Source organism: Rosa rugosa, chromosome 7 (genome assembly GCF_958449725.1).
Source record: "Rosa rugosa chromosome 7, drRosRugo1.1, whole genome shotgun sequence".
NCBI lineage: Eukaryota > Viridiplantae > Streptophyta > Magnoliopsida > Rosales > Rosaceae > Rosa > Rosa rugosa.
The window spans coordinates 41,137,181-41,150,136 of NC_084826.1; the positions used below are offsets into that span (position 1 = coordinate 41,137,181).

The following is a 12,956-nucleotide window of genomic DNA, read 5'->3' on the forward strand; positions in this document are numbered from 1 at the left end:
GATGAGCCTACGAGCATTTAGGATAATGCTTATTGTTTTGAACAAATGAAGCAAGGCTACATCAAAAGCGACAACACCTCAAGATCAGCAACAAGAGACTCTCCTCAAGATCAAAGTGAATTAGGTTTGATATGAGGACAGTGTGGCAGACTTGCTCACTAAGTCATTGCCTAAATTCCACTTTCGAGAAACATGTTGATAGCATCGTTTGCGGAAGTTATCCGAACTCCCATAACCGTAGTCATCAGGGGGAGATGCAGACATCAGGAGGAGATGTCTACATGTATGGTCTCGAAACGTGAAGGGTGTGTTGTGCTCTTTTTCCCCTTCGACCGAGGTTATTTTTGTCCCACTGGGTTTTTGTTACTCGACAAGGTTTTTAGCGAGGCAACTAGAGAAGCACCGCGTTTGGGCGACACAAGGGGGAGTGTTCAAGGAAAACCCTATTTTGTGTCTGGCCCAAACTCTAGGTTACTTGACCTAGTGGTAATAGAGTTTAATTAGAAGAATCTAGAGATTATCTTTCCTTGTATGATTCAGATTCTATGCATTATAATCCTCTATATAAAGAGGCCCCTATTATCAATGAGAACACACAGTGATTTCCTCTCAATTTCAGTTTCTCTAAAACAAAAAATAAATAATCAGAATTTAGACTGGTTGATCAAGGGAGTAGGTTGGAATGAACCAAAAGATTTGTAGACCAATAGATGCCGTCAGCTTTTCCATTACATTGACCGCGTCAACCCGCATAGGACAGGGAAGATGAAACTGTAAAGTATCAAGTTACCATAGGGGGTTTTAGGGGAGAAGGAGATTGGCAGCTGCATCGAGGAGGAGATATGGTTAATAGTGGTCTCCGTCGTCCTTCCCTCTACAAAACATAAAAATTCCCTTCGAAGAAAATTGAAATCTGCAAACGATAGGTCATTTTGAGAATGGCCGTTCAAACGAAATTACGACCTGTCCGAGTTTCAGATGTTGCGAAATATGATGGACGAAATAAGGCAAAACTTTTGGTCTCGGGTGGAATCAGGAATGGCGTCGAGTGTGGTGAAATCCCTAATCAAATCATCTTCCTCACACCGCCAAATGGATGCAGGTTTCTTTTCTCAGCTTTACCCAATTGTTTTTTGTTTCAAGTATTTGCAATGATTTACGATCATCTCTATATTTCGCTCTTCGTATTCAATTCTGCGCATAGCTTGTGGGTGATTGATTATATTTGGTTTTACTGGTTTCCCTATCGAATTCCATTCTGGGGATTTATTCTAGTTGCATATATAGACTAGTTAACCTTTATTCAGATGCATAAACCAAGGCTTAATATTATTATTATTCATCCCCCATGCTACATAGTTTGCCTTTCAACATGTCCAATTTCAGCCATTGTTTGCACCATACCATTAGACTTTCCTTGGATGCTATAATCTAGCAATAACAAAGAGGCTTTTCAGGAAATCCAATACACCTACAAATCGAGTTTTCAGGAACTGATCATTGAACACAGATTTTTCGGGAGCATAAGCCAATTAGACTACAATGAGAAACCAAATGTAACACTGTTCTAGGTAGCCTGCATTTCAATCAAGTTCCTTGTCAGTGAAACTCTGAGCACATTTTACTAGTCAACACATTTTGTTGGTTCAGATGGTGTTCATGTTGTCATCTTAGCTTTACAACAATGAGTGTTCTGCATAAGAGAATAGGTTACCTCTTCTTCTTCTTCTTTCACACTTTTGCACCTTCTCATTTGCTTTTGATTTTGTCTTGTTTTCCGATACCTTGTATGGTTGCCGATGAGGAAAATTGAAACGGGGCATTTTTGTGTTCAGAGTGCTTGTAGTATGAGGCTGGAGGACACGATGGAGCTGCTGGAAAAGAAGCTAGCGTCAGATGAGCTTAGAGGAGGCACTCACTCTCGCTCGTGTTTTCAGCCATTACCTCAATTTGATGGGCGTTGCTGAAGTTCATCACAGGTCACTCAACGACTTGATCTCTCTTTATTATTTTTTTTAATACTAAATCTTTTGTTTTTTGAAAAAAAAAAAGGGGTTAAATTTCAGATATGTGTTGTGTGTGTTTATACTTGTTTGGAAATGAAATATGAAGCACCAGAGCTTCAGGAAATAGTAGTGCTTATCAAGGATTGACTTCTAACTTTGGTTCTACGGTTAAAATTGTGATATTCTTAGCTTCCGAAAAGATAACATGAAAAAACAAAAATTGGTTGAAATTCTTTCAGCTGTGAATTTTATAAGCATTTTGGTTAATTTAGAGAAAGTTGTTGATTTGTGCAGGGTTCGTAGACAAAAGAATGTGGCATCCCTATCAAAATCTTGTGATGATATTTTTAATCAGCTTCTCAGCATGGTGTTTCCCGAGACCATCTTTACGATACCGTTTGCAAGCAGGTTGGTTCTTTTCCTTCTATCCTTTGTCTTGATTTGTATGCCTAGACAGAAAATAGTGGGGAAAATATATCACTCATGTTGTTTAGGTTTCTGTAAAAGATAAAACTCAACCAATTAAATGATCTTGTTTTAATGAGCTCAAGTTGTTGCTTCCTCGTTTTATTAGCACACTGTTGAACATAAGATGTGTGTGTGTGTGTGTGTGTGTGTTGCTACTGTTGTTGAGTCATTTAGATATCTTGTTCTCAACCTTAAGTTCTTCTTGCTGCAGGAGGTCGAGATTGTTCTTACTGCACATCCTACACAAATTAATTGCGGAACCTTACAATACAAACATATCAGACTTTCTGTGAGTGGCTAGTGACTTTGCTCAATTTTTAGGATGTTGCACATTATGATTAAAAGACATGTTGAAAATTTGTTTAGACTAATAATATCAAGTTACTTGCAGCATCTTTTAAATTTAAGAGACTAACCTGATCTTACTAGTGAAGACAAAGATATGGTGATTCCCTTATTCTCTTCTTCCAAAACCACTTTGCTGGGGCGAGGGGGATTGCATCTTAATGACATTGATATAGCGGATATTCTCTAATTTTCCTTGTGTTTTATATTTTACTCTTGGTTTTATAGGTGCGAGAGATAACTTCTGTATGGCAAACAGATGAGCTTAGACACCATAAACCCACACCAGGTTATGAAGCTAGGGCAGGTAAACCACTTCAACATTAGATTCATTGATATTCACATGCTTTGGCTCTTTGAAATCGTGTGTATCACTTACAGACAAAATAAAATCGTATATATTGTTTACAACAGGTTTGAACATTGTGGAGCAGCCCCTTTGGAAAGCTGTACCTCATTATTTACGTCATGTCAGCAATGCTTTAAAGAAGGTTTGTCTTCAAATTCGTTTCTGGTATTGATCTGTTTCCAGTTCTTTATATGCAGATACTACCTTCTGTCTTTCTATACTTCTTGTCATAATGTTTTCTTAATTTATTTATCAGCACACTGGGAAACTGGAAAACCACTTCCGTTGAAATGCACACCAATCAGGTTTGGGTCTTGGATAGGGGTTGATCAAGATGGAAATCCCAATGTGACAGCAAAGGTACTCGTGGGTCTTATTGATATTTTATTCATAAATCTTCTCCTAATGGTAGTATTTACTCTCTTAAATCTAGGAGAGACCTTTCATGTCAACAAAAGACCTGAAGCATGAACTAATCATAACTTTGGGATATATTAGATCTGTGTTATACATAACTTAGTTTACTGTATTGGTAATGGTGTTGGTAATTCATGGGGCAGTAAATCATGTTTTGAGGGCAATAAAGCAAGCCCTCGTACTTAGAATCAATTACTTAACTGTACGGAGACATTGATGGATAAGCATGACTTAGTTGTGTAAAGTTTTAGACCATCAGTTTAACCTTCATTTCTGCTATCCCTTCCCTGTTCTTTTTTTTGGGGTATGAGAGAGGAGGTTTTAGTTTTAAGGATTCCAGTTTGCTGCCAGAATTCATGATTAGATTGCAAACTTAAGATTATTGTTTATGTAGAATTTATAATGCTGTCAGACTGTCTAGCTCTTCTACACAATTATGTCAACTTGCCTCTTTCTATTGCTTCCGGTCACAAAAGATGTCTCGCTTTTATCTAGGTGGATGACTATTGATCTCTATATTAGAGAAGTGGATAGCCTGAAATTTGAACTATCCATGAATTAGTGCAGCGATAGCTTGTCAAAACTGGCACAAGAGATTCTAGAGCACGGTATGACATATTGCAGTTATTTCAGTGTATGCATGGTATGACATATTGCAGTTATTTCTGCTAGGTCATTAATATTGGCTGCTTGGTATCATGTGGAGACTACCAAAGCATAGCTTCCATTGTTTTTCTTTGACAATTTCCTTAACAGGTTACTCCTATGTTTCTGATTTTTTTTTTTTATTGCTTGAACTTTAGTTTGAGGGGCTGGGATTATGTTGTTCTGAGACTCGGATCTTATTAATAGAACAATTTAAATCACTAGATCACTTCTGTGTATGCAGAATAAAAAACGTTGAAAGACAGATGAACACTCTTACTTTATGTTCTTCCAGGCAGGTAGACCAGATGGTTAATTAGTGAAAGTAATTGAGTGAAAAAACTGGAGTCATAGTTTACAAAATTCTTTGTGTTTTATGGACCTATGAGAATTTGACTTCTCTTACCCCATCTCTTCTATGCGTAAGTACACACTGGTCATCCCTCCTGGTTTCTTAAGGTTTCAATTTATTTTTAATAGATGATGAATATTCTTGTGAATCAATTTATAATGTTAACGTAATTGAGATTCTCTCATCAAAATCTGCATCTGAGGATCACCAGAGTTGGGATCATCAGTGTTATAATAGGAATCAGGTAAAGTAACAACCTGCAGCACTTCCAACACAACTTCCAGCTAGAGCTGATCAACCCTCTTGCACTGGTGAACATCCGATTATCCTCTTAAAACTACTTTTTTAAGAAAAAAATATAGAAAAATTGAGGATCTCAGAAGCTGTGTTACTTTTATATTATTTTCATATGCTGCCATCCCTTATTGCATAAATGAGAACTTGCTCAAGTATGTTACAAAGAGAACTGACATCAGTTCCAAAAAAGGCAGTGTGTATCACATGAGCCCTTGTAGTTATTTCCTTTTAAAATATGGAGGGAATCAATTTTCATAAATAAAATCTTAATTTAGCTGTACAATAGTGAGCTAGAGCTTTCTTTCCACCTAGAATCTCTATTAGCAGTTACTTTTTTTCTCTTTGATTGTTTGCCTTCCTGAAGTGTTTATTTACTAGCACCTAATGTATTCTATGACCAATGGTACTCATGGTTTCTCAGTTCTTTTAAACTTGCCTCTTCATGCAGAATGCAATGTTGGTCATCTTCACTATCCCAGAATTGAAATGTTGGTCATTTTAACTGAAGATTGCATTGGGGCAGGAATCTGGTAGACATGCTGAAACACTTAATGCAATTACCAAATATTTGGATATGGGCACATACAGTGAGTGGGATGAAGAAAAGAAACTGGAATTTCTAACAAGAGAGTTCAAAGGAAAAAGATGCTAGTCCCACCTAGCATGGAGGTAAAGTAGTAGTGTTAGGACTTAGGATTACTATGCTCCAAAGTTTAGAATAAGTTTCTTCTACCCGAATTTTTCAAAAAAAAAAAAAAAAAATATCTGACAAGAATTCTTTGCTATATATCTAATGTCTCTTCATTTCAACAATTAAATGAATTTATGGTAGTCATTATTTACCTACAGGGAATGAACTTTAAATAAGCACAAGTTGATCTAGCTATTGTGTAAGCCCCCTTTAGGATCGTTGTGTTTTACTAAAGCAAAATCAGAAAATAGATGAACTGAAAATAGAAACAACATAGCAGATTTATAGTGGTTCAGCCAAAACTTTAGCCTACGTCCACTTCGTAATCTCTCTAGAGAGATTCACTAGCACTATGAAGAATTTAGGTGTTTACAAGTACTTATTGCAGATCCTTCAAACCCCTCAGACTAGTTCTTATCTCTCTATCACCTTGACTCTCAGTTTTCTGCACTTTCGGTCTTAATTCCAGAAAACTCACTGCAGCTCCTATTTATAGGACATAGAGGCTGCTGATACAACATGGGATTAGGATTCTTAATCCTAATAGACTAAGCCTTTCTAAGCCTATAATACAAATCCTAATAGAACTTGAAAGACTAACTTTCCTAGAACTTATAGAAAAGCTGCGCGCAAACCTCTTTCCTTTCTAGACTTGGATTTGAATTCTGCATCCTAATTTTCCAGGTTGTATCAATGAGCCAAAAACACAACAATCTACACCTTGGTGAGTTGATACCAAAACGATTGCTGCAACCTTCAGGATGTCTTGACCTTCTTGAAGTAATCCCGAACAAACCTTCAAGAACCTTCACCTTGGCAAGACTCTTCTTGCCTCAATGCACCTCAAGTGAGGAGGTGCTCCACCACAACTCAGCATGTTGTGACACTGAGCAAGTTTAAGCAATGCTTGAACTTCTCTACAGCAACGGGCTTGGTAAGACAATCTGCAGCATTGTCATTTGTGTGAACCTTCTCCACAAAGATATTTCCATATTCTACCCAATCTCTGATCCTGTGATAGCGAACATCAATGTGTTTCGTCCTTGCATGAAACACTTGATTCTTTGCCAAATGAATGGCACTTTGACTGTCACACTTCACTACCACACCTTCTTGGTGAATTCCAAATTCACTTGCCAGCCCATTCAACCAAATAGCTTCCTTTGAAGCTTCTGTTAATGCCATATATTCTGCCTCAGTAGTAGATAGAGCTGTGACTGCTTGAAGAGTTGATTTCTAGCTCACAGGTCCTCCTCCACGAGTAAAAACATAACCTATTGTGGACCTCCTCCTATCTAAGTCTCCTGCATAATCTGCGTCCATAAAACCAGCCACACATGCTACTTCTTGTTTCCTCTCAAACATGATTCCAAGCTGCCTAGTCCCTTTCAAATACCTCAAAATCCACTTCACTGCTTCCCAGTGGGGCTTACCCGGATTTGACATGTTCTTAGAGACAACGCTCAATGCTTGAGCTAAATCTGGTCTTGTGCAGATCATCGCATACATGAGACACCCTACCGCGCTTGCATATGGGACATCCTTCATCGCATCAATCTCTTTTTGACTTGATGGTCTTTGCTTTGCACTTAACTGGTAATGTGCAGCTAATGGGATAGAAACAACCTTAGCTCCATCCATGTTGAAGCGTTCAAGTACCCTCAGAATGTACTTTTCTTGTGACAACCAAATTTTACCAGCTTTTCTATCCCGCCTTATTTCAATTCTAAGGATCTTTTGTGTAGCTCCTAGATCCTTCATGTCGAATTCAGCTCCCAATTTCTTCTTAAGCTCTTGAATTTTCGACATATCTTTGCATGCAATTAGCATGTCATCCACATACAAAAGTAGTAGAATAATTTCCCCATCTTCAAATACATGGTAGTAAACGCAGCAGTCATATAGACATCTTGTGTAGCCTATTTTCAGCATGTATGTGTCGAAACACTTATACCACTGCCTCGGTGATTGCTTAAGTCCATATAGAGACTTCTTTAACCGACAAACCAGATTCTCTTTTCCTGTTTCAACAAAACCCTCCGGCTGCGACATATAAATGTCTTCTTCGAGGCCCCCATGAAGAAACGCAGTTTTCACATCCATCTGCTCAATCTCCATATCATACTGAGCTGCAATAGACAACAATAACTGAATTGAAGTATGTTTGACGACCGGAGAGAAAATTTCTTCATAGTCCACTCCCTCTTTCTGCGAATACCCTTTTGCCACCAAACGTGCTTTGTACTTTATGGCATCAGCATCATGTATTCCTTCTTTCTTCCTAAACACCCACTTGCAGCCAACAAGTTTTCTTTCTTTGGGTTTAGGAACCAACTTCCGCACGGAATTCTTATGCAAAGATTCCATCTCTTCTGTCATAGCACCAATCCAACCTGCCCGTTCTTCGCTTTCTATGGCATCTTGATAAGTAGTTGGATCTCCTTGACTTATACTCAGAGCATGACTCACATCTTCTTCCGGTTCGAACCCAAACCTTTGTATCTTTCTTGGATTCCTCTTAGGTTTGTCAAGTGCTATGCTTCTTTTAAATGACTCAGGTGCTTGTGGGATAGGGGAATTTCGACCCCTTTGTGGGGATTGCTCCACCTGAGCCCTAACTGGTGACTGTTGTTGCTGCTCTGTTTTTTCAATAGCTCCTTGATCATTCCCTACTTGCTCAATTTGCTCCACCTGAACTTGGGAATCTTCATCTGATGTTTTAGCTAATGAAATCTTGATTGCTTCTTCTTCAACAACAGCCATCTTCTTCTTCTTGCTAGTAACCTCCTCATTTAACGGCATAGTCTTCTCATCAAAGATTACATCCCTGCTGATCACTCTTTTGTCGTTGACTATATACCACAACTTATAACCTTTCACCCCTTTCTCAAAGCCGATGAACAAGCACTCATGGGACTTAGGTTTCAGTTTGGTTCTTTCATCGCTGGGAATATGTGCATAAGCACTGTAACCAAACGCTCTCAAGTTGGAATAATCAACTAGCTTTCCAGACCATACCTCCTCTGCACACTTGAAGTTAATAGCCCTAGAAGGTGATTGATTAATCAAATAACATGCATGATTAACCGCTTCTGCCCAAAAAGTTTCAGGCAACCCCGCATGAAGTCTCATGCTTCTTTCTCTCTCCATGAGAATTCTGTTCATCCTTTCTGCAACACCATTTTGTTGAGGAGTCTTCTTAACTGTAAAGTGTCTTGTGATGCCTGCATCTTTGCACAGCTGTAAGAACTGATTATCTCTATATTCACCTCCATTGTCGCTTCTCAAACACTTGATTTTTCTGCCTGTTTGGTTTTCAACTTCAGCTTTCCACTCCTTGAACTTAGTGAAAACTTGGTCTTTAGTTTTCATAAAGTATACCCAGGCCTTCCTTGAAAAATCATCTATGAAAGAGACAAAATATCTGGCTCCACCCTTTGATTTTGTTGGTGTAGGCCCCCAAACATCTGTGTGAATATAGTCCAATACTCCTTTGGATTTGTTCTCACTGCTGCCCACATTGAACGTCACCTTGGTCTGCTTTCCGAGTGTGCAATACTTGCAGAATTCAAGTTTGCAGCTCATTACACCTTTTAACTGATCCCTTTTGTGTAATTCTTGCAACCCTCTCTGACTCATGTGCCCTAGCCGTTTATGCCAAAGCTCAGTCTTGTCTTCCTCCGTACAAACTGCAGCTCCACCTACCACCGTAGAACCCGTAAGTTTATACATGTTATCTGGTTGCATCACACTCCTCATGTAGACCATTTGTCCCTCTCCTACCTTGAGCTGTCCTTTTTCAGATTTATACCAAAATCCAGCCCTATCCAAAGTGCTCAATGAAATCAGATTTCTGCTCAATTTTGGGACATGTCGAACGTTTCCCAGCGTTTGGACAATTCCATCATGCATCTTGATCTTTACTGTTCCGATTCCCATAATCCTACAAGGTGAATCGTCTCCCATCAACACTTCCCCGATGTTCCTCTCTTCATATGTGTCGTACCAATCTCTGTGTGCAGACATATGAAATGTGCAGGCTGTATCCAAGGTCCAATATTTAAGCACGCCGGAGCTGGTTGTTACTGCTAGAAGTTCTCCATCGTCACTATAATTTCCAGTAACGACATTGGCTGACTTGGAGCTTTCTCCTAACATCTGCGCCTTTTTCTCCTTCCATTGTTTGCAATTCCTCTTCCAGTGGTCGAGTGAACCACATTCGAAGCAACCATTCTTCTTTTCTTTGCCTTTTCCCTTCGATTTTGACCTGCCTCTTTCTTCAAATCCACTACCTCTATTCCTAGACCTTCGTCTCTCCTTGCTTCTGACATGAAGTCCCCATGCTTGAGAACTTTCTTCTTCTTTGTCCATTTTGACATATGATTCCAGATTCTCACACACTTTAGAAAGTGTGATAGTATCTTTGAATATCATGGTGGTTTTGAAGTGCTTGAATGAAGGTGGAAGCGAATGAAGTAACATGACAGCGGTGTCTTCATCATCCATCTTTGCTCCAACCTTCTCCACGTTTGATATGCAATTCTGAAAATTGCATATGTGATCATTAAGATCATCCCCTTCCTCCATCTTGAGGCCAAAGAGCTGTTCCTTCAAGAGCAACTTGCTGCTGATAGTTTTACCCCTGTAGACACTTTCAAACTTCTCCCATGCTTCCTTTGCAGTCATATTCTCCCCAATATGAAGAAGGACATTATTAGCAAGATGCAGCTCAATGGAGCTCTTTTCTTTCTTATTCTTCTTCGTATAATCTGCTTCAGTCATTGTTGTAGGCTTATCTCCAATTGCCTCATCAACTTCTTGCTGAACCAGAACGTTCTTCATCTTCCTCTGCCAAAGCGTGAAGTTGTCCTTGCCATTAAAGGGCTTAGTGGACGGTTTCACATCTCCTGCTTCTACAATGACTTTGCCGTTCACCATCGCAAAACACCTTGAGCCTAAGCTCTGATACCACTTATTGTGTAAGCCCCCTTTAGGATCGTTGTGTTTTACTAAAGCAAAATCAGAAAATAGATGAACTGAAAATAGAAACAACACAGCAGATTTATAGTGGTTCAGCCAAAACTTTAGCCTACGTCCACTTCGGGATCTCTCTTGAGAGATTCACTAGCACTATGAAGAATTTAGGTGTTTACAAGTACTTATTGCAGATCCTTCAAACCCCTCAGACTAGTTCTTATCTCTCTATCATCTTGACTCTCAGTTTTCTGCATTTTCTGTCTTAATTCCAGAAAACTCACTGCAGCTCCTATTTATAAGACATAGAGGCTGCTGATACAACATGGGATTAATCCTAATAGACTAAGCCTTTCTAAGCCTATAATACAAATCCTAATAGAAATTGAAAGACTAACTTTCCTAGAACTTATAGAAAAGCTGCGCGCAAACCTCTTTTCTTTCTAGACTTGGATTTGAATTCTGCATCCTAATTTTCCAGATTGTATCAATGAGCCAAAAACACAACACTAGCTTGATGGAGTTGTTTACTATTCCCAAAAGTTTAAGCTGTTAGGATTAAGGTCAACAATTTGTTTTATACTCTCAAACTCACTTCATAGCATGCGTTCAACTTAATTGGGAGGTTTTGCAATTGCAAGAATTCCAACCCAGGATCTTCTTTCCTGAAGAGAGTCTTGGTTTACCACTATTGGCCAAAATCTTGAACTATGAAGGTGTGTTCAACAACTGTTTATACCTAGCAAATTCAAAGAGAAATGTAGATTTGAAAATAGACTTTGTAAAGTACTTGGTCTAAAAATTTGGAAATATAGTTCTGCCGAACCCAAATCCATTTTTCAATAGATGGATGGGTAAATTTTGGAATTTACTCATAAAATGGATATTAGGTCAGTTTTAAGGTGTTATTTTCAAGAATCAAAATAGCCAAGTTTTCTGCTGAACGACCTAAATCTGTAGTGCTTGTAAAATCTTTCAGGGTACTCTACGATCAACTGAGCAAGGAGAAATGGTACGGTCAAAATTTGGGCTACCACAGATTGCAGTTAGACAGCTAGAGGTGTATTGCTTGCAACGTTGCGTCCACCACACCCTCCTCAAGAACAAAAGTAGCGTAACCACATGGAGGAGATCTCAAAGATCAGTTGTCAGAATTTACTGGAGCGTAGTCTACAAAAATCCAGAATTCCTTACTTACTTCCAAGAGGCTACATCCCAGGCTGAGCTTGGCTTCCTCAACATAGGAAGCCGCCCCTCAAGAAGAAAGAGCTCTACTGGAATTGGGCATCTTCGGGCAATTCCATGGGTGTTTGCATGGACTCAAACTAGATTTGTTCTTCCAGCTTGGGTTGGAGTTGAACCAGCTTTAAGGTGGGGTTTGTGAGAAGGGTTTTATTTGAAACCTTCTGTTAGAATCATTAGTATTCAGATCTTTGGTTGATGCCCTACCGACCCAGAATGTTGATGGGAATTCACATTTTTGACTGCTAGTATCATCTTTGGAGCATAATTGTTTGCTGTTGTATGAGATGAATTCAATTCACCATGCCCTACTGAAGAGATTTCTGCTTAAAGTTTTCATTTGGTAGAAGAAAAACTAGTATATCTAGAATGAGATTAGCAGTCTAATTATGCTCCACCCTTGTACGAGTTTGTAATTACTTAGGTCATTGCATATTTTTGACAAGTGCTGCTACTGGCTATTTGTTCTGTTGGATAGTTTTGGTGTTTAGCAGTAGATAGTAGCTTGGATGTTTAACAGGAGCTGCTATGCCATCTGTTCTGTTTCATTTTTATGCTTTCATCTTAAAATTGAGTTAAGTATATTCATCTTTTGCACATTTCCTGCAATGCGATAACGCAATTATTTCATTGTATCTGCACAGCCATACCAAGGTACATAGTGGCATAGTCATTCATTGTTTTGCGATAAATCATGTGTAGGGCTTGTTTTACAAAAATTCTAATATGGACCAAGGTCCAGGTAGACCACTGTTAAATTTGGCGCGTAAACAACACGAGCAGTTATCAGGCGAGTGAAGAAGGAATCTGACGGCGTGGGACCCACTGATCTGCAATAGTACGTTTGGTTGTTGACTATTCCCCGACTTCGTCCTCCGCGAGGTTCCTGCCGTCCTCCGTTAAACAACTTGCACAACAGAGACCACCGAAGCGGAAGAGATAACATTGACAGCTCAACCGGACAACCGATCCACCACCCAACCCGAGCCCCATTACGGCGACCCTTTCATCGATTCCGTGGTCGGCGATTTCAACAACCTCAACAAGCCAACCCCGAAACTCTCGATCGGCTTCAACGAGAACAGCTCAGCCACATTCCTCTCCTCCGGCAACCCTTGCCTCAATCTCTTCTTCCACGTCATACCGAACATTCCAGCATCCTATCTCCAC

General features: G+C 39.3%; 1 protein-coding gene across 3 annotated transcripts; it reads left to right on the plus strand.

Annotated features, from left to right (window-relative positions):
* The first annotated feature begins 673 nt into the window (after positions 1 to 673).
* On the plus strand, positions 674 to 12,380 carry LOC133723841 (phosphoenolpyruvate carboxylase 4-like). 3 transcript variants are annotated; one of them, XR_009853297.1, is made up of 8 exons: positions 674 to 1,102; positions 1,836 to 1,979; positions 2,301 to 2,414; positions 3,048 to 3,126; positions 3,234 to 3,310; positions 3,425 to 4,193; positions 5,328 to 5,548; positions 11,524 to 12,380. XR_009853297.1 is itself a non-coding variant. In XM_062150706.1 (5 exons), the coding sequence occupies exons 2-5, from the start codon at positions 1,897 to 1,899 to the stop codon at positions 2,873 to 2,875; spliced, it is 285 nt and encodes a 94-aa protein (XP_062006690.1). In that variant the 5' UTR covers positions 674 to 1,102; positions 1,836 to 1,896; the 3' UTR covers positions 2,876 to 3,039. The 3 variants fall into 3 exon arrangements, 1 of the variants encoding a protein (XP_062006690.1); XR_009853298.1 differs by lacking the exons at positions 3,048 to 3,126; positions 3,234 to 3,310; positions 3,425 to 4,193; positions 5,328 to 5,548; positions 11,524 to 12,380 and adding exons at positions 2,686 to 2,763; positions 2,866 to 3,039 and having other exon boundaries at positions 2,310 to 2,414; XM_062150706.1 differs by lacking the exons at positions 3,048 to 3,126; positions 3,234 to 3,310; positions 3,425 to 4,193; positions 5,328 to 5,548; positions 11,524 to 12,380 and adding exons at positions 2,686 to 2,763; positions 2,866 to 3,039.
* Positions 12,381 to 12,956: the final 576 nt, after the last annotated feature.